At 49.4% G+C, this 23,492-nt stretch overlaps 2 protein-coding genes across 3 annotated transcripts in view; one reads left to right on the forward strand and one right to left on the reverse strand.

Moving 5' to 3' along the window:
• LOC142576155 (ATP-dependent translocase ABCB1-like) overlaps positions 1 to 23,492 on the reverse strand; it is a 221,568-nt gene that overhangs the window by 87,460 nt on the left and 110,616 nt on the right. For both annotated transcript variants that reach the window (XM_075686122.1, XM_075686123.1), the window contains exons 3-7: positions 7,752 to 7,800; positions 6,421 to 6,753; positions 5,660 to 5,793; positions 4,165 to 4,336; positions 3,222 to 3,346 (exon numbers count right to left, since the gene is read on the reverse strand). In XM_075686122.1, the coding sequence (XP_075542237.1) occupies positions 3,222 to 3,346; positions 4,165 to 4,336; positions 5,660 to 5,793; positions 6,421 to 6,753; positions 7,752 to 7,800 (813 nt within the window). The remainder of the gene's footprint in view (positions 1 to 3,221; positions 3,347 to 4,164; positions 4,337 to 5,659; positions 5,794 to 6,420; positions 6,754 to 7,751; positions 7,801 to 23,492) is intronic.
• Positions 8,014 to 13,124, forward strand: LOC142576154 (DNA (cytosine-5)-methyltransferase PliMCI-like). Its single transcript, XM_075686121.1, has one exon. The coding sequence runs from the start codon at positions 8,247 to 8,249 to the stop codon at positions 12,324 to 12,326; it is 4,080 nt and encodes a 1,359-aa protein (XP_075542236.1). The 5' UTR covers positions 8,014 to 8,246; the 3' UTR covers positions 12,327 to 13,124.

A 23,492-nucleotide genomic window follows, 5' to 3' on the forward strand; every position in this document is an offset into this window, starting at 1 on the left:
CCAGTGACATAGAAACACATGGCCGGCATGCTGCAGAAACTGCGGCATCTGTGTTCACTACTATCCTAATACGGCACGTTTCAGCTAAGGGTGGGTGAATATCTTAGCTGTGTTACAAGCGCCGGCGTATGAATAGGGTACACTTTTAACGTATCAGTGTAAATGTGGCTACTATCGTTGCCGCTCGCGATTTGTTGCGTGCCCACGAGCGCAGATGAGAAGAATCAAAAGGCGCCTTTTTTGTTGTTGACCACAACCATTATAAAGCCTAGACATAATAAAGGCAAGTTTGGTTGCAGCTTTTTTTTAGTCATGGAAGTGTGGAAAGTGATGAAAGTAATGAAATGAGGCATCTACTTAAGAATCTACTTAACCGCTTGGTTTGTCTTGAAGAGTCGTTCGTGTAGCATTCGGCAGATGGTAAGCGCGATCAATATCAGCTAGACTTGGCACACGACATATAGCTGCGGCAAGTTCGGGGTGCGATCATTACACGGGAAATTAAAAAAAATCGAATTTTGACGACAAAATTCAGGGGTGCAATCATTACGCGAGTGCGATCATTATGCGAGTAAATACGGTAATTATGACCACCCAGGGCTTTTTCAAAGAGGACCTGAAACACTTTTCTAACATCATAAAATGGCCTCACTACATCTATTAAGAGATGTGGCGCGTGAATCTCCCAGTGACAAAATTTTTCGTATCCTTCAGGTATAAGTAGAGTTAGAGGTAGTTATCACATCGTGCACTGGAAGCTACACAGGGGGGATGGCAAGGGGGCAAGGCCCCGCGAAAACGCTGCACATTTTCATTTGCGATGCTTCTTTCGGTTCAGGCATGTGAATGGCTCTCTCGATGCAAGATGGACGCTCAGGCTGCCTCGCATCGCCACACCCCTGAAGCTACGTCACCCACAGAACCCAGTCGGAGCACGCGGTGTCAGAAGCAAGAGGGCTCGTCACGACACTTCATGGCGGTCACAGTATCTATGCTACACAGCACGCCAGGGCGATCTCCGAAGCCATGCCCAGCAGACGCAGTTACGTGCAGCTACAACGTGTAGAGCTAAAGTGCAAAGATGAAGTACCTTTCTGATCTTTTTGAGATCGCAAGCATATATATGTTTCACTTATTTAACACAAACTTAGCAATAATAGGATTACTCAGAATGTTCTCGCAACCATGAAATCTGCCAATACCGTTTAGCTGGCTGTTTGCGACAGAGCTGCATGACGACATTGCGAAGGTGAGAGCAAGCAATTTTTCACCGTTTTTGACACGAGGTTGTAGATTTCTTGCTGCGTGCAGTGCAATAATATTTGCTTCACATGTTCGTAGGAGCCTTGTCTACGGATTGGCAACATTTTCCTACTAAGTGCAAAAGGTGTTTCACGGCCCCTTTAATGTGCCACAAAAGCACAGTATGAGTGTTTTTACACTCTGCCCTTGTTAGAATACAGAACTAGTCAAGCTTTCATTCAATCCCACGAACTTGTGCTCAGAAGCAGAACGCCATAGTCACTGGACCACAACGGCAGGTCAAGGCAAGACATTGCCAAGAAAGAAACAACCGAGCCTCATAAATAAAGAAGTTACATCTAACATGAAAATTCCTTCACCATATCCAGTATTTACCATGGGCATATAGTATACTTTACATGATGATATTGGAGAGAAACGTTTATGTTTACTTCGTTATATCCATGATTGAGATATAAAGGTCCCATTCTACTGCTAAAGAAAGTGTAACTTAATGATAGATGCTTTGTTCTGTAGCCGATTCAAACTAGAGGATGATGGTTAGGAGTTACAAATGTGGTTAGGATGATGATGAGGAGTTACAAGGCTGTGTTTTTGTCACAGAAATTTAACAGTTGCTTGGCGATTACGCTTCCATGTTCGACATGTAGGGTCCAGAAATTGTGTGAAGCAACTACGGCAACAAGACAGAGGATGCCAATCCTCGCCCACCCCCTTTGACCAGGGCGGAATGTGTCTGCCTACATAGGGAGACTGTGTCTGCCTACACTTGCAGGAGATTTAGCCAAACGACATGTGGGACTGGTACTGGTTCCAGGAAGATTTGAAGCCAGCAACTGAAACCATGGAACGATTTCTGCAGGGGCCGTTTCCAAAACAAGATACAGCCAAATTTGAGCTCTGCTCAAATTTGGCTGTATGTTCTTACACATGGGCATGCATCAACAAGTGCCACCACTGGATACAGGGTGCCCTTTGTACCCTACCCATTTGACTAGGTCCGATTGAGGAGAGGCTCGTGTCCCCACAGTTGCTGTACACGCAGACACGACGGTTGTGGCATGTGGGACAAAACAGCATCATCAGGCAGGTGATTAATTTTCCGGCCAACGTAAACAGCATGGTGCAGACCCTGCCCTGCCAGTTTGATGACAATTATGTGATAAACATTAATATCAAGCGGTCACTAGCCAACAAGTCTGCATACTTGAGCAGGTCTGTACACAAAGGCAACAGATTGGCCCACTACGAATACAGAGTGAGCATGATGCAATATTGCACTGTAAGATCCCTGCTAGCTGTAATGTAAGTTAAGCATGTAAGCTTTCTAATGAGTGAATAAATGTAAGTCGTGTGTTTGGTTACACCATTTCTGTAACCTAGTGCCTCTGCAGCATGCACAAGACGTTTCGTGCATCCTACTGTGGTTGTGTTCACAATACAGCCTACCTGATTGCTTTTTAAGCTGCAAGAAGTATACTTCATTTCAATCACGATATCTCCAATATGTACAAAGTGAATGGCAGTGCAGTCACTGGACTGTTCTAACATCGTGGTGCCTAGACACACGTAGGCCTCTATCTTAATATGTAGGTCAGCGCCAGCAAATAAAGGGCTGTCACCTGTTGCTTTATGTCTATTCAAGACACAAGCACTTTGACTTCATAACTTTTACAACAAATAGCATGTCCTATGCTCCAACGAATGTCTTATGTCTCCTATAAAAGTGGGCAGTGTGTGTAATGGCATGCTTTCTCAGTGCTGGCAACAATACAGAAAATGTTTCCCACAGTGACTTGAGTTTTTTTTTTAACTCCATACAGCTGGCAATAGCAGCATTGAGTTAGTTGATGCAATGAAAACTTTTCTGAAAAAGAAAAAGTGAATAGAAGAGGAGTTGCTACAAAAAGCAAAGGCTAGAAACAGAGAACAACATGCAGCAGACGACCTAAACTGACCGCTGCAGCTCGCCATATTGAGAACAGAAGGCAGCCACAGTTCGTATCTTGCTTAGAACTTCCAGGGCCACTGCCCCAGCCTGTGCATACTTTTCTTGCTCTTTGGCAGCTGACTGGGACACCATCTGAAATGGAACAATATGACACACAAATGGTAAGTCGCATATGCAGCACATTTACAGTCTGTACAATCTATGCATGTCGAGCTGTGTACCTGAAAACTCTGTTACCTTAAAACAGTATTTATGTAGACAAAAATAAATTAATTAAGGAAAACAAAGGGAAATGAAGATGAATATAGAGTTAGAAACACATAAGACAAGACAAATGCTCGTTTGCCTGTTGTCTTCATTAATCTTTTCAATCTTATGTCACCCTGCTTATGTATACATATACGAAATGTTATTTCAAGCAGAGAAAAAGCAAAGTAAAATTGAAATGAATGGTTTTTTTTGCATCCGAACAGGTCAATATATAATAGTTAATGTAAATATCTGCAATGTTCTCTTTCTCTCTTACTTAGGTTACTTCTATGATAGGGCATGCGAACCACCTATGTGCTCAGCCACAGGCACAGCTGCAGCTGGGCTAAAGGAGGAGACACGCTCTCCTAACCTAGCGTGCATTTAATCATGTGACCTCCAACAGTGGGCACACATCAAGCCACCATCCTTCTTGGCTCACCCTCACTTTTTCCCTCACAACTGCATTATACGCCCCACAAGCCGCCAATTCTTATCGTGCTTGTACTTTGTGTGGAACATTCGCCTGAAGTCTCCATATAAATTGGTACTGCAATAAACAAAAATTTAGCTCCTCAGCTCGCCCTTGATTCTTGCTGCGTAAGACAAGTTCAATATGACACAACGGCTTCTATCCTGTTACCTTCAAAAGCTTCCCTTTATTTCATTCCCTCTGAAGCCAGTGACTGTAAGTGACTCACATTGCCCAGGAATGCTGAGGCAAAGGCAAGCAGTGGTGTGACCGACATGATGACCAGGGTGAGCTCCCAGCTCTCAACAAACCCTGTGGCAAAGCCAGATGCAAAGGTGGACAGGTAGTGGATGAAGAGGCCCATTTTGTCTCCCATCCCCTCACGCAGACGTTCCATGTCACTGAAAAAGTAAGGAGGAAATACGTACTCAGTCATTTGGAGATTGCATTCAATTAATAGGCGAAACACAATTTCTACAGTCAACCCGACTACAATAAAGTCACATCCAACGTATAATTACCTTCAATATATCTGATATTTGTTATAAGCATTATAAAGAACCACTTTTATTCTTGCCAAGCTCGAGCTCTGGCAACAAAGAAGATGCAACAAGTGGAAATGATTATACATACAGAGGAGGAAGATGGAAATCTCATACTGCGCTCACAGCACGTATTCATTACACGTTGATATTAGCGAGAAACATTTTTAGATTCACTTTGTCTAACCCCGTTCGTTACACCAAGGTTTGACTGTATTGGAGTGCGATATGCAAATATAGCAAAAATCTTAACCCCTCTGGTGTGTACTTGGGCCACAGAATGATTGATATTATTGCGAGCACGTCCGTACACATGGTATATTCTCATCAGGAACACTATGCAAGCGTAGAAACCTAGTTTAAATGGGAAAATCAATTGCAGTCAGGCTGAATCGTAGTTGACAGCATGGCACTCATGCAAGAAAGAGGAATCTGCAGGGCTACATGCCATGCATCAGCACTAAGAGAAACACTGAATCAAATTGGACCGATAAAAGTATTCTGTCTACTTCCTTTGATTTTACAGTAACAGGTTGATTACTAGAGGGGAAAATGGAGGTCAAAAAGTTATGTTTTATGAATTTCGTGCTGAAACCCGTGCTGGTATGTCAGTGTGACGTCACGAATTTGAAAGTGCTTTTCTAATATCAGGCCCATTGTGGCACTGCAAAGGGTCCTGAAATTCACCAAGTTTAGTCATTGGCTCGTTTAATAGACAATGTAGTCAATCTCTACTTATAAAGAATTAACTAGGCCTGAGCACTGAAGAGACGCTGTCAAAATCTACAAACTCACGGCACGCTGGTGTAGGAACTTCAACATGGCCACCGCCACCCGTCTCGTTCTTGCCATGCCTCCTCTAATGGCAAGAATGGCTTTGTGTGGAGCGTAATTAACTAATACAGCTCTTCTGGTTTTTCTCCTTCATGTGCCTTTAATTGATAGTGGAATACCTACTAGATGTTTCCTGTCTAAGTGAACATTGCTGTATGTGAATGTAAAGTGCTAACAAGCGAACATTTGAGACAAATAGTTTTTTCATAAGTGCTTTCCTACAGAGGCACGCTTTCTTGTGCAAGCACTAAAGGCATGTTATGTCAACTGTTCCGTCCTATCTTAGCGAACCTTCTTTCTTGCAAGCGTCAATTAAGTTTGCAGTAATTTCAGTGCCATAGCACATACTCATTCATTCTTGATGCAACTTCAGTGACACGGTGCCGGTCAAACCAGGCTGCATCCTGTCGTAGGAGTGAGTAGAACAGCTCTTGCCGCAGCCTGTACAGCTGACGATCACAGGCTCTGGTCCAACACCACACCTGTTGTTAATGCACATGCAAAATTTGTGACAAACAAATGCTGCAAGTAAAATAGAGATCTCAGCTAGAAAACCTCTTTAGTGTGACAACAGTCAATAGCTAATGCACTGAATCAACTACATCTAAAGAAAAAAGGCAACTGAAATAAGCTTTGCCTACAGTATGAAAGCATGCTCCACAAAACAGCGACAGTGGTGTGATGAGGATAGCTTGTGGTGTTGCTACTCTGCTTCTCAAGTTAAAGAACCAGAAAAAGAGGAGGAGGAAAAGAGAATCAATTCTGACTTCAAGATCCCGCAAATGCAATTCCCTGAAAACACTTGTGAGGCATTGTGGCTTGTCTCCACATCTTGTGAATATGAAAAAAAAAAGCCATGGAAGAACACAAACAAATAATAAAATATCAGCATGATTAAACCAACACAAGTAGATATGCTGCTTAGTGACAACGGCACCCGATATTCAGTGACATAAGACAGGGAACTTAAAAAGTGCATGCTAACCAAAGTCGTTTTAGGCTTTTTCATTTAATTATCGCTAATTAACAATGTTACCTTTAATAGAGACAGAAATAATTCACATGAAGCACACCAACTCCGGCTATAAAAGAAGGAATGATTGGCATACGTGTATAAATGAAGACACGAAGACCACAGCAGCAATGATGACGTAAGTGAGTGCAAACTTGTTCATGGTGATGTTGTACTCCAGGACGGTTACAGGGTCAAACATGGACTGTGCCCCACTTCGCCGTATTGCTTCCCCAAAGGTCTGGGGAGGCGGCAGCGTGGTCAAGTTTGAGTTTTCGCCATCGTAGAAGCCCGCCTGCTGCTGGTGGATGAAGGCATTTGTCATGTGACCAAACACAATAGCCAACAGTGGCCAGCCGGCACCATGGAGGATTGCGAAGACCGTGCCCAGGAACAGCAGGACAATGTCTTGCGCCGTAGCATAGCGAAACTGGAACACAAATACAATGCATCACTGCAGAGTCATTAGTAATGTGAGTAACACTGGTCTACCTTAATGTATGCTTAACAGGCTCTCACGCTCGAGAGACTCCTGTGATAAGCTTGATCAGCGAAAAAAATAAATAAAATAAACAAGCACACACACACACACACACACACACACACACACACACACACACACACACACACACACACACACACACACACACACACACACACAAATAAAAAAAAAAACAGAGAAAGGAATGCCTGCAACTTGCAGCCCGCAGTTCCATACAAGTATATGGAATAAGAGCTACTGGTAACTTCCGTAAACAAAGAAAAAAAAAAAGATATACTTCATTTTGATCTCGTACACCAAATCAGAAGTTCTGCACAGGTATGACAAGCTTGATAAACAGTTGCCGTAAGATCAGTCAATGAGAACGATGTTGGCAAAAAATAGGGGTAGATGTTACTGACAGGACACGCTGATGACATAACACAGTTGGTGAGGCAAAAAGCACTCCAACACATGGGGTGTATATACATCCGTCAAAGGTTCGGGTCAGGCGACATGAAACCACGTGAAACCTTAGACTGTCCTTGCAAATTTCCTTTTGAGAACAGAGGCATCGAACGGTTGATCATAACAGCACGTGTTTTCAAACAATATCAAAATATTCATGAAAAACTCGCAGATAACACGGTACGAAGAGAGAAGGAAGAAAGAGTAGCTGCGCGCCAACTCGAACGACAGGTCAATGACTTTGAATTAACATGTTCAGGGCACTTTTAAAGCGACCGCAAACTACCCGCTGCATGAGTTTACTCCTGAATGTAAAAAAAAATATAATAATTACACAATCTACTCGCTATATCGCTTTCAGAGACAACAGCGCGAAATCAATCGGCGAGAAATGCATACATTTACCTGTTTTCGAACGCTACCCATAACATGAACGACAAAGCTCGCCGGAAAAATATTAAATATTCTATATTACTCACCAGTTTCCAGTAAGAGACCTTCTTTGGTCGCGGCCACCTGTCATTGTCCCTGCAAAGAGAGAGGCAACGAAACAGCTGCGTTACAATTGCGAGCACCGATGCCGCCGAGCCGAAAACAGCTGCTTTGTTTAGCGTCGTGTTTAGCGTGGTTCGGCAGCGTCCTCCGTAACCACGCCAACGCTACTCTTTGACGAAGGTTCTATTACGCACACACAGAGAAAACATTACAGAAAAACTAAAAACAAAATCTGTTAGGCAAGCAAAAAGACGGTATCTTTTTTTTTTTCTCCCCGGTGGTATTATCGAGCGGTAAGTGGGAATGAATAGCAAGCGATAAGGAGGCGGCGCCACCGCCGCTTCGCGCGCGAAGTTTTTCGCGGGAAGCGGCGTGTAGCGTGGGTCTCCTCGTCGGCCGCTCTCGTGTGTGTTGTGCGTGTTCGTGGCCGATATTATTTCGCAGTGTAGTTTGTTCCCCGTGGAAGAGTCACCGACAAGATGAAAACTGTCAACGCAGTGCCCGTCTCCCCCGTGAAACTGGATACGACGAACGGAAAGTGCTCATCGGACGAGGAATGCGGCGGGGCGAGCGGAGGCTCGGATGACCGCGAAGGGAACGGCGACAAGAAAGAATCGCCGCCGGCCGCCAAGCTCAAAGGTGGGAAACGCAAGCGACGCTCCAACGGCGAGGCTGCCGGCGGCAGCCAGCCTACCCTGACCGAGCTGTTCAGCCAAATGGCGAAGCGCGTTAAGAGCGAGAGCGGCCTGGCCGAGAGCAAAAAACCGCCCGCCGCAGAGGCGAGCTACACCCGTTGCTCCGACTGTCGCCAGGTGCTGGATGCGGCCGAGTTGCGGCTTTTCGAGGGCGACCCTGCGGACGCCGTCGACGAGTTCTCGGCGCTTACCGACCCGCGGTTAAGCGTGTTCAACGATAACGAGGCCGTGGACGAATGCGGCGACGACGTGATGGACACGCCGCAACACAAGCTCACGCAGTTCGCCGTCTACGACAGGCACACACACCTGTGCCCTATCGACGCGGGCCTGATCGAGCGCGACGTGGAGCTCTACTTCAGCGGGTACGTGAAGCCCATTTACGACGAGGACCCTTCCCCCGAGAATGGCATATGCTGCAAGGCGATGGGACCGATCGGCGCCTGGTGGACCGCTGGTTTCGACGGTGGCGAGAACGCCGTGATCGGATTCACCACTCCGTACGCCGACTACGTGCTCATGACGCCCAGCGAGCAGTACGCCCCATTCATCGATGCCATCAAGGAGAAGATCTACATGAGCAAGTTGGTGATCGAGACGCTGGTGAAGGACCCGAGCACCACGTACGAAGACCTGCTCAACAAACTCGAGCTGACGCCCCCGCCTCAGGGCATCGCCAAGTTCACCGAGGACGCGCTGCTTCGAAATGCCCAGTTCGTGATCGACCAGGTGCAGAGTTTCGACGTCACCGGAGACGACGACGAGGCGCACCTGATCGCGACGCCCTGCCTGCGAAGCTTGGTTAACCTGGCAGGTGTGACGTTGGGTCAGCGGCGAGCGATGCGCCGCGGCCGACGCGAAGCGTTACCCAAGAAGCCCGTCTGTACGTTGGCTACGACAACGCCGCTCGTGCGAGACGTCTTCGAGGTGCTGTTCCACGGTCAGATCGACGACAAGGCTTCCAGCGCTGCCCGCCGCAAGCGGTGCGGAGTCTGCGAAGCGTGCCAGTCGGCCGACTGCGGCAAGTGCAGGGCGTGCAAGGACATGGTGAAGTTCGGAGGCACGGGCAGGCAGAAGCAGTGCTGCGTGGAGCGGCGCTGCCTCAACAAGGTCTTCCAGGAAGCGGAAGAAGACGACGGCGACACGGAAGAGATGGAGGACGAGCTCGACCGCAAGGCCGTGCAGGCGGAGGCTCCTGCGACGCGCAAGACGACGCGGCGCGGCGGCAGCGACGTCTGCTGGGTTGACGACAAGCCGGTCGCGAAGCTCGACAAGAAGTCGTACTTCTCGCGCGCCGTGGTGAACGGCCACGAGCTGCGCTGGGGCGACTTCGTGCTCGTCACTCCCACGGACCCGGGCACACCGCTGTACGTGGCCCGAATAGTCTACATGTACGAAACTACGTCAGGCGAGAAGATGTTCCACGCGCACTGGTTCTGGAGAGGTTCGGACACCGTTCTGGGCGAATCTTCCGACCCTCGCGAGCTGTTTCTCGTCAATGAATGCGAGAACCAGAGTCTCAGCACAGTGAACGACCTCTGTACGGTAGTACTCAAACCCGCAGCCGAGGACTGGTTCTCTCGCGGGGGCGTGCACAGTTTGGAGGACGAATGCGTGCTGCAGGGTGAGGATGATGGAAGGTCGTTCTTCTACCAGAAGGCCTACGAACCGGATAACGCGCGCTTCGTCGACCCGCCGGAACTGCCTTGTCCAGAGGAGTGCGACGTGACGCAAGCTTGTACCTCGTGCCGTCACGCAGAAGCGCAAGAGAAACTGGAGACTCCTGTCCCGGGAGAGGTCGTCGAGGAAGACGGCGGCAGACTCAGCTATTCGAGTATCTCGTTCCAGGGCAAGTCGTTCTGCGTCGGCGAGTGTGTCTTCCTGGAGCCGGACGCGTTCCAATTTGACTTCACGCCGACCAAGAGCAAAAACAAGGGCAGCCTCAAAAAGGAAGACGTGGACGAGGACACGTACCCAGAGTACTACCGCAAACGTTCCGAGTACATCAAGGGATCGAACGCCGACGTGCCCGAACCCTTCAAGATCGGCAAGATCGTATCCATTTATAGAAAATCCCGCAGTGGCGACGCCAAAAACGAGCCCCAAAACTTCAGGCTGAGAATCAAGAAATTTTACCGCTCCGAGAACACGCATCAGCCAAAGCTGGACGCCGACCTCTGCCTCTTGTACTACTCCGAGGAAGAGGCTGTCGTCGGGCTGCACCAGGTGTGCGGCAAATGCTACGTCGTGTACGGCGAAAACTTAGCTGAGGAAGTCGAAGACTATCTTCGCCGAGGCCCTCACCGATTCTACTTTACCGAAGCGTACGACAGCGAGACCAAGAGTTTCGTGGAGCCTTCATCCAAGGCGCGCATGATGGGTTGTCTCGGCAAGGGCAAGGGTAAGAAAGGCAAGAGTTCGAGTAAAGCCGTCAGCATCGAGCCACCTGAGGAGTACTGCGTACCTCAGCGCAAGCTACGCAGTCTCGACGTCTTCGCGGGCTGTGGAGGCCTGTCCGAGGGCTTCCACCAGGCCGGCGTCAGCGAATCCTGCTGGGCCATCGAGCGAGAAGAGCCCGCAGCCACGGCCTTCCGTCTGAACTTCCCAGACGCCACCATCTTCACTGACGACTGCAATCGTCTCTTGCGCCTGGTCATGGACGGCGAGACCCACAACGAGCGTGGGCAGTCGCTGCCGCAGAAGGGAGACGTCGAGCTGCTCTGCGGCGGACCTCCGTGCCAGGGCTTCAGCGGCATGAACCGCTTCAACTCGAGGCAGTACTCCCAGTTCAAGAACTCGCTCATTGCCTCGTACCTGAGCTATTGCGAGTACTACCGGCCGCGCTTCTTCTTGCTCGAGAACGTACGCAACTTCGTCTCGTTCAAGCGCAGCATGGTTCTCAAGCTGACCCTGCGCTGCCTCATCAGCATGGGCTACCAGTGCACCTTTGGCGTGCTACAGGCCGGCAACTACGGAGTGCCGCAGACGCGTAGGAGGGCCATCATTCTGGCGGCTGCCCCGGGAGAAAAGCTGCCGCTCTACCCGGAACCGCAGCACGTGTTCGCTCCTCGGGCCTGCCAGCTGACCGTCATGGTGGACGACCGCAAGTATCTGTCCAACTGCAAGTGGTCGTCGTCCGCTCCCCTCAGGACCATCACCGTCCGCGACGCCATGTCGGACCTGCCCGAGATTCGCAACGGCGCCAAGTTCGACGAGATTCCGTACGGCGCCCAGGCCCTGACCCCGTTCCAGAAGGTCCTCCGCGCCGGTGGCGCGGTACTGCGGGACCACGTGTGCAAGGAGATGGCGCCACTAGTCGAGGCCCGCATGCGGCACATTCCCCTAGCCCCGGGCTCCGACTGGCGCGACCTGCCCAACACCGTCGTGCGGCTTTCGGACGGCGTGACGTACACCAAGAAGCTGCGCTACACGCACCACGACGCCAAGAACGGCAAGTCGTCGACCGGTGCCCTCCGCGGGGTGTGCCCGTGCGCCTCGGACAAGCCGTGCGACCCGCTGTGCCGACAGGACAATACGCTGATCCCGTGGTGCCTGCCGCACACGGGCAACCGGCACAACCACTGGGCGGGGCTGTACGGTCGACTCGAGTGGGACGGGTTCTTCAGCACCACCGTGACCAACCCGGAGCCGATGGGGAAGCAGGGCCGAGTCCTGCACCCCGAGCAGCACCGCGTCGTGAGCGTGCGGGAGTGCGCTAGATCGCAGGGGTTCCCGGACACCTACCGGTTCTTCGGCACCATCCTGGACAGGCATCGGCAAGTCGGAAACGCCGTGCCGCCGCCCATGGCGCGGGCTATCGGACTCGAAATCCTCAAGTGCCTCGCTGACGGAAACGACAACTGACTCTGTAGCGCTGGAACGTGGCGATCGAGTGTGCCTTTGGGGGAGGCTGTGGCTCCCAAACTCTAGAAAATGCACGTTTTTGGTGCTTGCCGTTTTTAGATTGTCACATGCGGTTCAGCCGGTGTATGTTTTTATGTGCTCCTTTTATCCACGGAGATTCGCTTTTGATCTCCGGGAAAAAATTTTGCCTTTGCCAGGCTGCCTTTATACACTGAGCGGGCATTTTATGTCGTTTTATAGCTACCTTATGGAGTCTTGCCGTCTGTAAGAAAGCACGCTGAAGGTGACTGTTGTGTTGGAAAGGCAATTTCCTGTTGCACTGTATATAATGATTTTATATCACTGTTTCTTTATGCACCTTAAACGAAAAAAAAAAGAAGCCCATGATATTAAGTGCGAAAATAATGGGTACTTTGAGGGTGTTCTGTTTGAAAATATCGAGTCATCAGAAGTACAACGAAGTAGTTCGCTCCTACTTATCAGTTCCTATGCTGTGTCTCCGTGGCGTAGCTTGACCATGGCGTAGCTTGAGTGCGCGATCTTACGATGTTTTCTGACAGCGGTCTTCTCGGCCGGCGCTTTCATTTAGAGCTATGCGAGTTCCAACTATCAGTACTTAACCATAGGTCGTTGCTGAGCTCGCAATTACATTTAGATTGTTGTCACGCTTGGCAAAGCTGACGGGATCGCTGTAAAAAGTCGAGTGGAACTCGTGTTTTGCCATTGTCAGTGCAACAACTGTTTCACGTGTAAATGTTTTACGCTTATTTGACGATTAAAAGAAGGCTTTTATCTAGACCTCGAATGTGCTTGTCTTGTTTTACTATCCGCCTCGGTGGCTGAACACGAGGTCGCGGGCTTGAGTCCCGACCGAAGTGAGCGTCTTGATCAAACCGCGACCATCGCTGCCTTTCATGACCGCCGCCACAGAGTTGCGCTCTTTCTGTGTGAGTAAAACTCTTGCTTGGGCTAGTTGGTTCATGCTTGAAGTAGTAAAGGCAAGGCGCAGAAGACCAGGACTCGGGAAGAACACAAACGACAGGACCGGCGCCTCTGTCCTGTCGTTTGTGTTCTTCCTGAGTCCTGGTCTTCTGCGCCTTGCCTTTATTATTCTTTGTGTGAAATGGGCAGGAATCCACTACGCTGCAAAAATTAGTCATCTTTGTGCATTTTAAACCGGCTGCGAACTTGGATGACGTGCTTAAATATCTTGCACTGGTATCAGTCGCCTGACTCGGTTAAAAATGTTCATATTGTTACGAAGAACGATGGATCTGTGCGGTCCTGTGTGGACTAGTGCCGCCTCAACGAGATCACTCGCAAAAGACGTCTACCATCTCCCACGCATAGACGACGCGATTGACAGTCGCAGAATTATTTTCATCCCTAGATTTGCGCTCAAGGTATTGGCAAGCAGCCATGGCAGACGCCGATCGGCTGAAGACAGTTTTTGTCACACCCGACGGCTTATACGAGTTTAACGTAACGCCTTTTGGAATTTGTAATGCGCCCGCAACTTTTGAGCGCATGATGGACACAGTTCTGCGCGGCTTGAAGTGGCACACTTGCTTGTGCTATCTTGATGACGTTGTTTTTGCTCCTGACGTCACCACGCACGGCTTCGTTGCGCTTTGACATGTTTAACAAACGCTGACATACAACTAAACCTAAAGAAGTGTCGATTTGTAGCTCGGCAGCTGGCGACTCTAGGTTACGTCTTATCGAAGGATGGAATTCTCCCCGATTCAGTCAAACTTCGGGCCGTCGCCGAATTCCCTAAGCCGACGTCTGTCTACAAGATTTACGCAGTTTCATAAAAGTATGCTCCTATTTCAGGCGCTTCATTCGCAATTTCGCCACCATCATATCGCCCCTGACGATGCTACGTTTAGAAGCAACGGGCCACTCACTTCGTGGTCGTCTGAGTGCGACGAGGCTTTCACAAGGCTTCTTCGTTTGCTAATGTCTCCGCCAATTTTTTTGCCATTACGACCAGTCAGCCTCTACCGGCGTGTACACAGATGCCAGTGCACACAGTTCCAGTTGGCCTCGCCGCTGTTCTGACTATGCCGTTGCTTATGCAAGTCATATACGCTTACGAAAGGTCTGACCAATTACACTGTGACAGAAAAAGAATACCTGGTCATGATCTGGGCTCTTACTAAGTTGCAGTCTTATTTGTATGGCGTTCATTTGGTGTAGTCATGGACCATGCATGCATGCACAATGTTGGCTGTCGTCCTTAAAAGATCCCTCAGGCCGTCCTGCCCGCTGGGCCCGAATGGGACAAGAGGACCACGTCCCCTTTCGTCCTTCCCTGTTTGCGCTAAGCGATCATAAACATTTTGGTCAACTGAGCAATATGAACCGACTAGCCCAGAAACATGTACTTACCCACTTCTGGTCTGCAACATTTACCTTGCCCTACCCGGCCGTCTGAGCGTGTCGGCATCGATTTGTATGGGCCTCTTCCCTTGACATAGGCTGGAAATCGCTGGGCCACTTTGGCAGTCGACCGCCTCACGCGATACGCCGAAACTGCCGCTCTCCCGGCAGCTACAGCGCGCGATGTTGCCTCCTTCCTGCTTCGTCGGTTCATCCTGCGTCATGGGCCACCTCAGGAACTGCTCAGAGGTCGCGGACGTGTGTCCTGTCCGAAGTAGTTGAAGCCGTTCTTAAAGAGTACCACGTTGTTCATCGCACAACTATACGGCGTAGCGGCGTACAGAACGCTTAAGACGTACGCTCGGCGACATGCTTGCCATGTAACGTCGCCTCCGACCGCACAAATTGGGACGTCATTCTGCCGTTCGTAACCTACGCGTACAACCGAAGTCGTGGCGCAGTGGTTAGGGCGCCGGCCTTGCCTTGGCTTCGGGAGGTGGCTGGTTCGAATCCCACCACCGGCGTAGACCCACCAGTTAAAGGGGTATTTCCCCTGCCCGGAGCATGGCTCCAGTTCGTGGGATGTGCACTTGGGAGGCGCTGCCAACCCCTCTGCGTCAGTCTTCAAACCAGCTTAGCCTACGCGTACAATACTGCTACTCAGAGCACCACCAGCTTTCCCCCCTTTTTCTTACTGCACAGTCGGTACTCGTCGCGACACGATTCCGTTATACCGGCCGGGTGCATCTGAATGTGCGCCCATTTCTGCCACGGCAAGACGTGCCGAAGAGTGCCGCGATCTCGCGCGGGCTTTTACCCCCAACGACGATGAGCGCCAGAAGGCCGGGCGCAGCGGAAGGAACCGATCGAGAGCCGGCTCCCGCTTCCTTCCGCTGCAGCCAGACTCTCTTCAAAGCTATCGCCCAAGTGTGAAGGGCCCTGATCGTCGAACGCGCACGCCCGTCAACTAAGTGATTGAACCCGTTGAACCGTATTGGCACACATGCGCCGGCCTGGACGAGACATTGTCAACGTCGAGCGCCTGAAGCCGTGCTATGATCCACTCATAGTGAGAAGCTGTAAGGTCGCCGGACGGCTCGTTCCTTTTTTGTTCCCGGGGGTAATTGTAGCCAGGAAGAGGGAAAGCTATATAGTGGGCCGTCCACTGAGCGCTTTGTATAGTGGGTTAATCTCTCCAGCGCTGGGTTCGGGCAATTAACGCCGCTCGTGCTGAGAGTCCGCGCCCTGATCTGGCGGTCGGCCCAAACCCTGGTGACTGATAAACGTCTTTACAACATAATTACTACCTCTAGCTTTCCTGAAATATAATCCCGAGGAAATCGCTTAATTATGGCACCTTCTCCATTCTCGATGAATTTCGGACGCATTTTCATAAACATCCTGTAGAATGAAAGGAAGCGACTACAAGAAAGTAATATATACGCTACAAAAAAGAGCTACAAGGGCTGTCTATGATCTGTCCCTATAAGTAAAGACCAAGTCGTTTCCAAGTGCGCGCATTGTAAGCATATTTAACATGTACGAACTCAGGCTATTTCTTTCAAATCGAAAAATATTGCGTGGTAGTCGCCCAACGCCACCGTGCACAACACTATTACAACATGCGTCGCTATAGCAAAAAGTATACAACAATTCACGCTACGCGGTGTCCGGAACAATGACCTGTGCAATAGCCGTGAACAGACCGTGCAGCAAGCACTTGCTCAACAAAATGCTGAGCGCAAATGCCCGACTGTAGAAGACACCGCAGTTCAGAACTTCATTGACGCTTTCTCGATATTGTGAAGAAAGTACACATCCGTGTTCACACTGATTGCTTTGTTACTTGATGTGTTCACGGCTCCTTTGACCTATTCTTTGCGCGTCGATCATAGCGAATGTATTTGACGCGCTCGTCTTAACGCTGTCGCATACAGCGCTGTCTTCTGATTTGAAGAGCGGTGATGTAGAAGGTCAGTCAAGCTGACCAGTCAATCTGTTTTTCTTTGGCTCGACCACTTCCTGTACTTATGTACATTTGACTTTCGACAAACTTTGCTTTGGTTTTAATGTAGGCGGCCACGGCCGCAATATGTCGGGGAATGCGTTTGGATGGGTTCTGGTGACGCCTTGCCCCAGTGCGGCGCATTCGCGTTGGTTGCGGCCTACATTGAATTCCGGCTTACTGTAAAGACTGCAGTTAGCCGTATAAGGTATACATTTTGCGGACCAGCGCTTAAATGGCAAAGGGGCAACGGCTACGAAGCCTGCATATACACGGTGCTCTCGACACATATAAGCGGTAATTTATTTTTCTTTATTTTATTGTCACTTATTCATTTGCTTCTCTTTGCGAGTAAATGAGGATACCGAACTTCCATAGTTGTGGGCCTGCTCATACTAAGCGTTAAACAAGGTAAATTCTTAAAGTTCTCTATTTCAGGGAAAGGGTGTGAATGGATGGGAATATATACTGCGCATAAGAAACGTTACAATAGCAATAATAGGAAAAGAGGGACCCTTTCTCGTTTTACTGTGTTTCGTGCTTTTCCTTTCCTTGTTCAGCGGCAAGGCGCAAAAGTTACACTAACTTATTTTTTGCCACTACGCGATTCTGTACGGCGCATGAAAGCTCTGCAGCGCGAAGGGAATAAGGAATACCACGGGCAACACGTCGACCTTTCGCCCTCGTCGCGGTAGCAAGGCTTGAAGACAAGAAGCGTCAAATGACGTCGCGATGTCTAAACGCGGGGGCACTGTTCGTGTTGGAGCAGCGCACATATCAGCCATATACGTACGTAAAAATACAGGCGATGCTCAAGCGTTGAGCTGTGTCTCAACAACCCAACGCCCAGTTAAGGGGGCCGAAATTAAATGCATGTTTCTCTCTCGTCGGGATGCCGAATCCGGTTTGAAAGCGGGGAGGCATGCAGGCAGTCCGCTTACAATTGTCGCCGAAGTGTCACCTTTCTTTCTATGCGGGAAGGCTTGGCTACACACGAAACAGTAGCAGTATAGTGATTTTGCAAGGCGCATAATTTACGCTCGTTATATTTATGTCTCTCTGGCATTTTGACGAACTTTCGAAGCCGTTGCCGGAATTCCTCATCCCGTCAACGCGAGGGGTTGCACGCCGCCTTTAATCGTCAAGTGACAAACTGGGTAAACGTACCCTCGGCAGCAACGTCAATGGTAGGTAAGGGCGACATTTCGCGTCAGCGCCAAATAAATCAATCCAACCAATCAACTAATCTATAGTCCTTTTTTATATGCTTGCAAGCTATAGTTAGTTCGACATAATTACGTATCTCACATACGGCGCTTATACCTTATGCAGGGCCTATACCTCACACAGCACTTATGCTTAATTTGTTCCCATCCCTCGTTCTTTGTTCGCGCGTGCTGTGTATAATGACAATTAGGAACGCTTTTATGACCTCTGATATTCAAGTTCGCCGACGCGGCTTCATCCCGCCGAGTGCGTCGCGGAGGAAGCGCGTGAGAACACCTTTCTTCAAGTACCCTCATGCATGTTCCGCACGAAATGCCTCGTCACGTTGAATACTCCACTTCTCGCCAGATCACCTCAAGCTAAGCAGCAATGGGCTGGCTCAATTGCCGCGAGGAAAATCGCCTCCTAATGCCGATGATCCCTTCCTATGGCAAAGAACCACAGCCCAGACCCCTCCCCCCACCTTCCTTTCTTTTTTCAGCTTTAACAACAACAACAACAACAACAACAACTACAACAAAGCTACGCGAAGAATGTGCATCGGTCGAAAACCTTGTCCTGTGAACTTTCTACATAGAGTCTCTGCGCGCATTTGCAGTTTGGACATGTTTAATTTGCCGGCCGAACACAACTACTGCTGAAAGTATGACACCGGGCAAGTGTTTTAACGCCGTCCTCGAAGAATTTTTAGGAGTTTCGGGACACGCAGGCGTGAAAAGCTTGCGAAGTTATATCCATGACCACAGAACTGCATCGAGACCGGTCAGGAATGTCCATCATAAGTTCGACGCTTATCAGGGGCGAAAATCGCTTCTTTATATAAAATTGTGAAGAAGTATTGTTCCTTTCGTTTTTATTCCTTTTACACACTTCAAAAAAGTTTACACCCTTTGGGGCTTATCTTGTACCACAACGATGATCGTAATCTGCCTTGCTTGCGATTCTTCAAAACTCTGCGCTGGCTACTTTCCTGTCGAAAATACTATATGCCACGCTGATAACGAGCTAGCCGTTCGGGAACTGGAAGTACCGGGTGCGCAGCGTTAAAGAAAGGAAGTGCGGTCAAGATAGATGACGATTATTGATGTAAGAAAAGATAAGCCCCAAGCGGCGCAAACGTTTTAAGAGTGTGCAGTTTCGGGCAACTATTATTTTAACATTATACAACAGGACAATATTTTAGAGCACCTCCTCGAATGAAATTCATCGACCTTCTAGTTCGTAAGCAACATATCAGCTTAAAAAAAAAGAAATAAATTATGGGGTTTCACGTGCCAAAACACCGATCTGATTATGAGGCACGCCGTAGTGGGGGACTCTGTAAATTTGGACCGCCCGGGGTTCTTTAACGTGCACCTAAATCTAAATACACGAGTGTTCCCGCAGTTCGTCCCCATCGAAATGCGGCCGCCGTGGCCAATGTTTCATCTTCAACAGCACCATTTACAACAGGGATGAGCAAAGAGAGCACAGTAGATGGGCTGTGGTAGCACATGTCCTGTGTTCTCTTTTCTGGTCGATGTCGTAAGTGGTGCGTGTTACGAAGGTGGGTCGTTACCAACTCGCCCAATTTGGTACCCTAATAAGAAATGCTCTCTGTCCTGGCCGGACACTTCTGCTGATATTGTTGTGTTCGCTATATATAACGACTGCCCAGGACCTCTTGTTACACGAATGACACACACACACACACATATATATATATATATATATATATATGTATAAACGCGAGAAGAAGGGGATCCGAGGGTCTCGATTTTGTTAATTGACCATAATCCTAAGGGCATATTGTTAGCAGACGTTGTAGAGCGCTACGGACTTTTCCAGCTAACTCAACCGGATCTCCCAACGCGAATCGGGAACAGCGTGTCCCAGGACACTTCCCCCGACCTCACGTTCACCAACAACGAAAGTGAGACGCGATGGACGAACCTCGGTGAAAACCTAGGAAGTGATCACTATATCTTAAGCATATCGGTTAATGCAGCCAGGATTCGAAGAGCTATTGGCAAGGCAAGGCTATCCGACTGGACCAAATTTCGTGAAAAACAGAAAACAATCGGCAGCATAACAGACGTAGGAGAATGGGCCGAGCAGATCCGAGTTATTCACTCTAGGGTCACCAAAACAATTGAAACGACAACGGAGGCTCCAGCCGTGGATCGTCACCTTTTGCATCTCTGGGAAGCCCGGAGAGGCCTCACAAAAAGGTGGAAAAGGCAGAAGCTTAATCGTAAACTCAGGATACGGATAGCTCAGCTAGCGCAGGAAGCTAACGAATACGCACAAAAGTTAAGCGACAGCAATTGGCGTCAGTTCAGCGACTCGCTTCGGGGCACGTTGACTACAAAGAAAACATGGCGCATCCTTCGAAGTATGATTGACCCGGGAAGGAACAAAAACAGTCGCGAATCGCACACTTAAGCTGCTTGAAAACGAGTTTGAAGGTCGGGAAGCTGACATGATAGACAAAATTAAAGAGATATACGTAGGAACTGTACCGACCGGGCAATCCACCAAACCCGTTTACGAAAGTCAGGACCAACCGGAACTGGACGCCCCCATAACCTTTGAAGAGGTTTACGCAGCGGCACACTCCTTCAAGAAAAACACGACCCCAGGGGTAGATCAGGTCACGAACGCAATGATTCGCAATCTAAGTGACGACACGCTAAAGAGCTTGACCAAATTCTTTAACGACACGGTCTGGACAGAGGACGGCGTCCTTCCAAAAGAATGGAAGGAAGCAAAAATTATTCTTATTCCAAAACCAGGTAAGCCTCGTAACATCAACAACCTTCGTCCCATCTCCCTAACGTCGTGCGCGGGGAAACTCTTTGAAAAGGTTGTGCAGGTCCGGCTCTCGAACCACATAGAGCTGAACAACATGTTCCCCTCCAACATGTTCGGTTTCCGACCCCACGTGTCAGCGCAGGACGTTTTTCTACTACTAAAGCACGAGGTCCTGCACCCCAACAGAGGGTCGGAAGATAAATTTGTACTGGCATTGGACATCAAAAAGGCCTTCGACAGCATCTCCCACCACGCTATTCTGGAGGGACTGGAAGCGGTGAACTGCGGAACGCGAATTTATAACTACGTGCGCTCATTCCTCAGCCACCGCACGGCCACAATCGGATTAGGCTCCACGAGGTCCGACACCTTCAACTGTCCCGACAGAGGTACCCCTCAGGGAGCTATACTTTCTCCACTGCTATTCAATGTAGGGATGAGAAAGCTAGCCCTGGAGCTAGATAAACACCCGAATCTCGGTTGTGCGATATATGGCGATGATATCACGTTCTGGGCTCACCAGGGGTCCTACGGGGACAAGCAAGAAACCCTTCAAAAGGCCATAGACGCAGTCGTGGAATACGCGAGGGCGGCGGACATGGCATGCGCACCTGAAAAATCGGAATTCATTCGGGTGCGTGCGAAGTACGCAAGAAAGAAGGACTGGGTGCCGCTCACTCTGACTCTCGACGGGGTGCCAATTCGTGAAGTGGAGACACTCAGAATATTGGGGATGTGGATACAGCAGAATGCTGGAACATCTCACACCCTACAAAAACTAAAGGCGGTCACAGGAAACGTGGCTAGAATGATAAGGAGAGTGGCAAGAAGCAGAAACGGCCTAACTGAGGGAGAGACCATCAGCCTGGTTCACGCATTCGTGATTAGCCGACTCACATACGCCCTTCCGTATCAGGCCTTGACAAACCAAGAGATTAAACAGGCAAACGCAATAATAAGAAAAGCCTTCAAAGCCGCCCTTGGTCTTCCCGAATGCACTAGCACAGAGAGATTCGAGGGACTGGGCCTGCACAATACTTTTGACGAGTACGCAGTCGCGACGTTATATTCCCAGAAAGAACGACTTTGTTCTTCAACTCAGGGCAGGGAAGTATTGGCGAGGTTAGGCTTTCCCCTGAGACCCCAGTATTGCGGAGAGGAAACGGCACAGATAGACCGCAATGTTCGATCGCACATCGCGGTGGCCCCAATTCCCAAAAACATGCACCCCAAGTACCATCCCGGACGACGCAGAGCAAGGGCAAAGACCCTTCACAAACGTTTCGGCATGGGACCGGGGGTGTATTATACGGATGCCAGTCGAGCCAGCTCAGACACTTTCACCATAGTCTCTACATGCAACAACAACGTAACAACGGCATCCTTCAAAACCGCCTCGGCATGCGTGGCAGAGGCTGCAGCCATTGCCTTGGCCATTCAGGACGCCGAGCGCCAAACCGATTCGGCTGTCATATTATCCGACTCACAAGCGGCTTGCCGCCTGTTTTTACAAGGAACGGCACCCAAATCAATAATCAAAATTTTAGGCACTCAACTAGAGGGGCACCACACTATCGTCTGGTGTCCGGCACACGAGCGACTGGCAGGAAACGCTAGGGCAGACCGTATTGCTCGAGGTTTGAACGTCCGAGCAACGGCATGGCCTAGCGACGTCCTTCCACCGAATTCTCGTGACATCCTCCTACAGCAAAGGCAGGAGCGGAGACGTTTTGGACATCCTCACTCCGATTTAAACAGCGAACAGGAGAGGGACTGGCGTCGTATCCAGACGAATACATACCCCAACCTGCACCACCTACACAGAATACACCCCACGAGGTTCTCTGACGAGTGCCCGTGGTGCACAGACACACCCACACTAAAACACATCACATGGGAGTGCCCCAGGAGGCCTCCGCACATAGACAGTCCCATATTACACCAACATCCACTAATGAGGAATAGGCAGTGGGAGGCATGGCTTGCGGACGAGGGTCGGGAGAGCCAGTTGGCTTTTCTGGACCAAGCCCAGCGAGCCGCTCGTGCCAGTGGGGCCCTGGAATAGGGGCTCCAACCATCGTGCCTTATTTTATTTCCATTGAATAAAGTTTTACTCTCTCTCTCCCATAAGCCAACAGACAATGAAGCCAAGGAAATCATTGGGGAAATTAAGTATGGTTCAAATTGAAACGTGTAAAAGAATAAAGAAAATGGAAATGAAAGTGGCACGAAATGACAACTTGTCGCCGGCGGGAGCCGAACCCACAACCTCCGCATAACGCGTGCGTTGCACTGCCAATTGGTCTACGGCGACGACTGTCAATCCGTCCATCAACTGGGGCGTATATGTCTACTGTGGGTCTAGGCCTGCGAGTGTTGGCCAGCGCCACTCAGGGCCATGGTGGGCGGATGTGGAACATCTCTTTTTTTTTTTCGAGATGGTGCCACGTAACACGTGAACTTGAGAGAGCAGGCACGTGGCTGAAAAACCTTGGTGTGCTAGCTAATGACATCGAGGCTGCCAGATTCGAGACCAATCGCTATGAATGAACGAGAGAAGGAGGGAAACCGAGGATCTCATTTTGTTAATTACGACCGTATAAAACCAATAGACAATGAAGCCTACATTTTCTACACTACCATTTCAACCATGGTCAATTTCCCCAATGCTTTCCTTTCTTCTCGTTCGTTTATATATATATATATATATATATATATATATATATATATATATATATATATATATATGTATATAT

Source organism: Dermacentor variabilis, chromosome 3 (assembly GCF_050947875.1).
Source record: "Dermacentor variabilis isolate Ectoservices chromosome 3, ASM5094787v1, whole genome shotgun sequence".
Lineage (NCBI taxonomy): Eukaryota > Metazoa > Arthropoda > Arachnida > Ixodida > Ixodidae > Dermacentor > Dermacentor variabilis.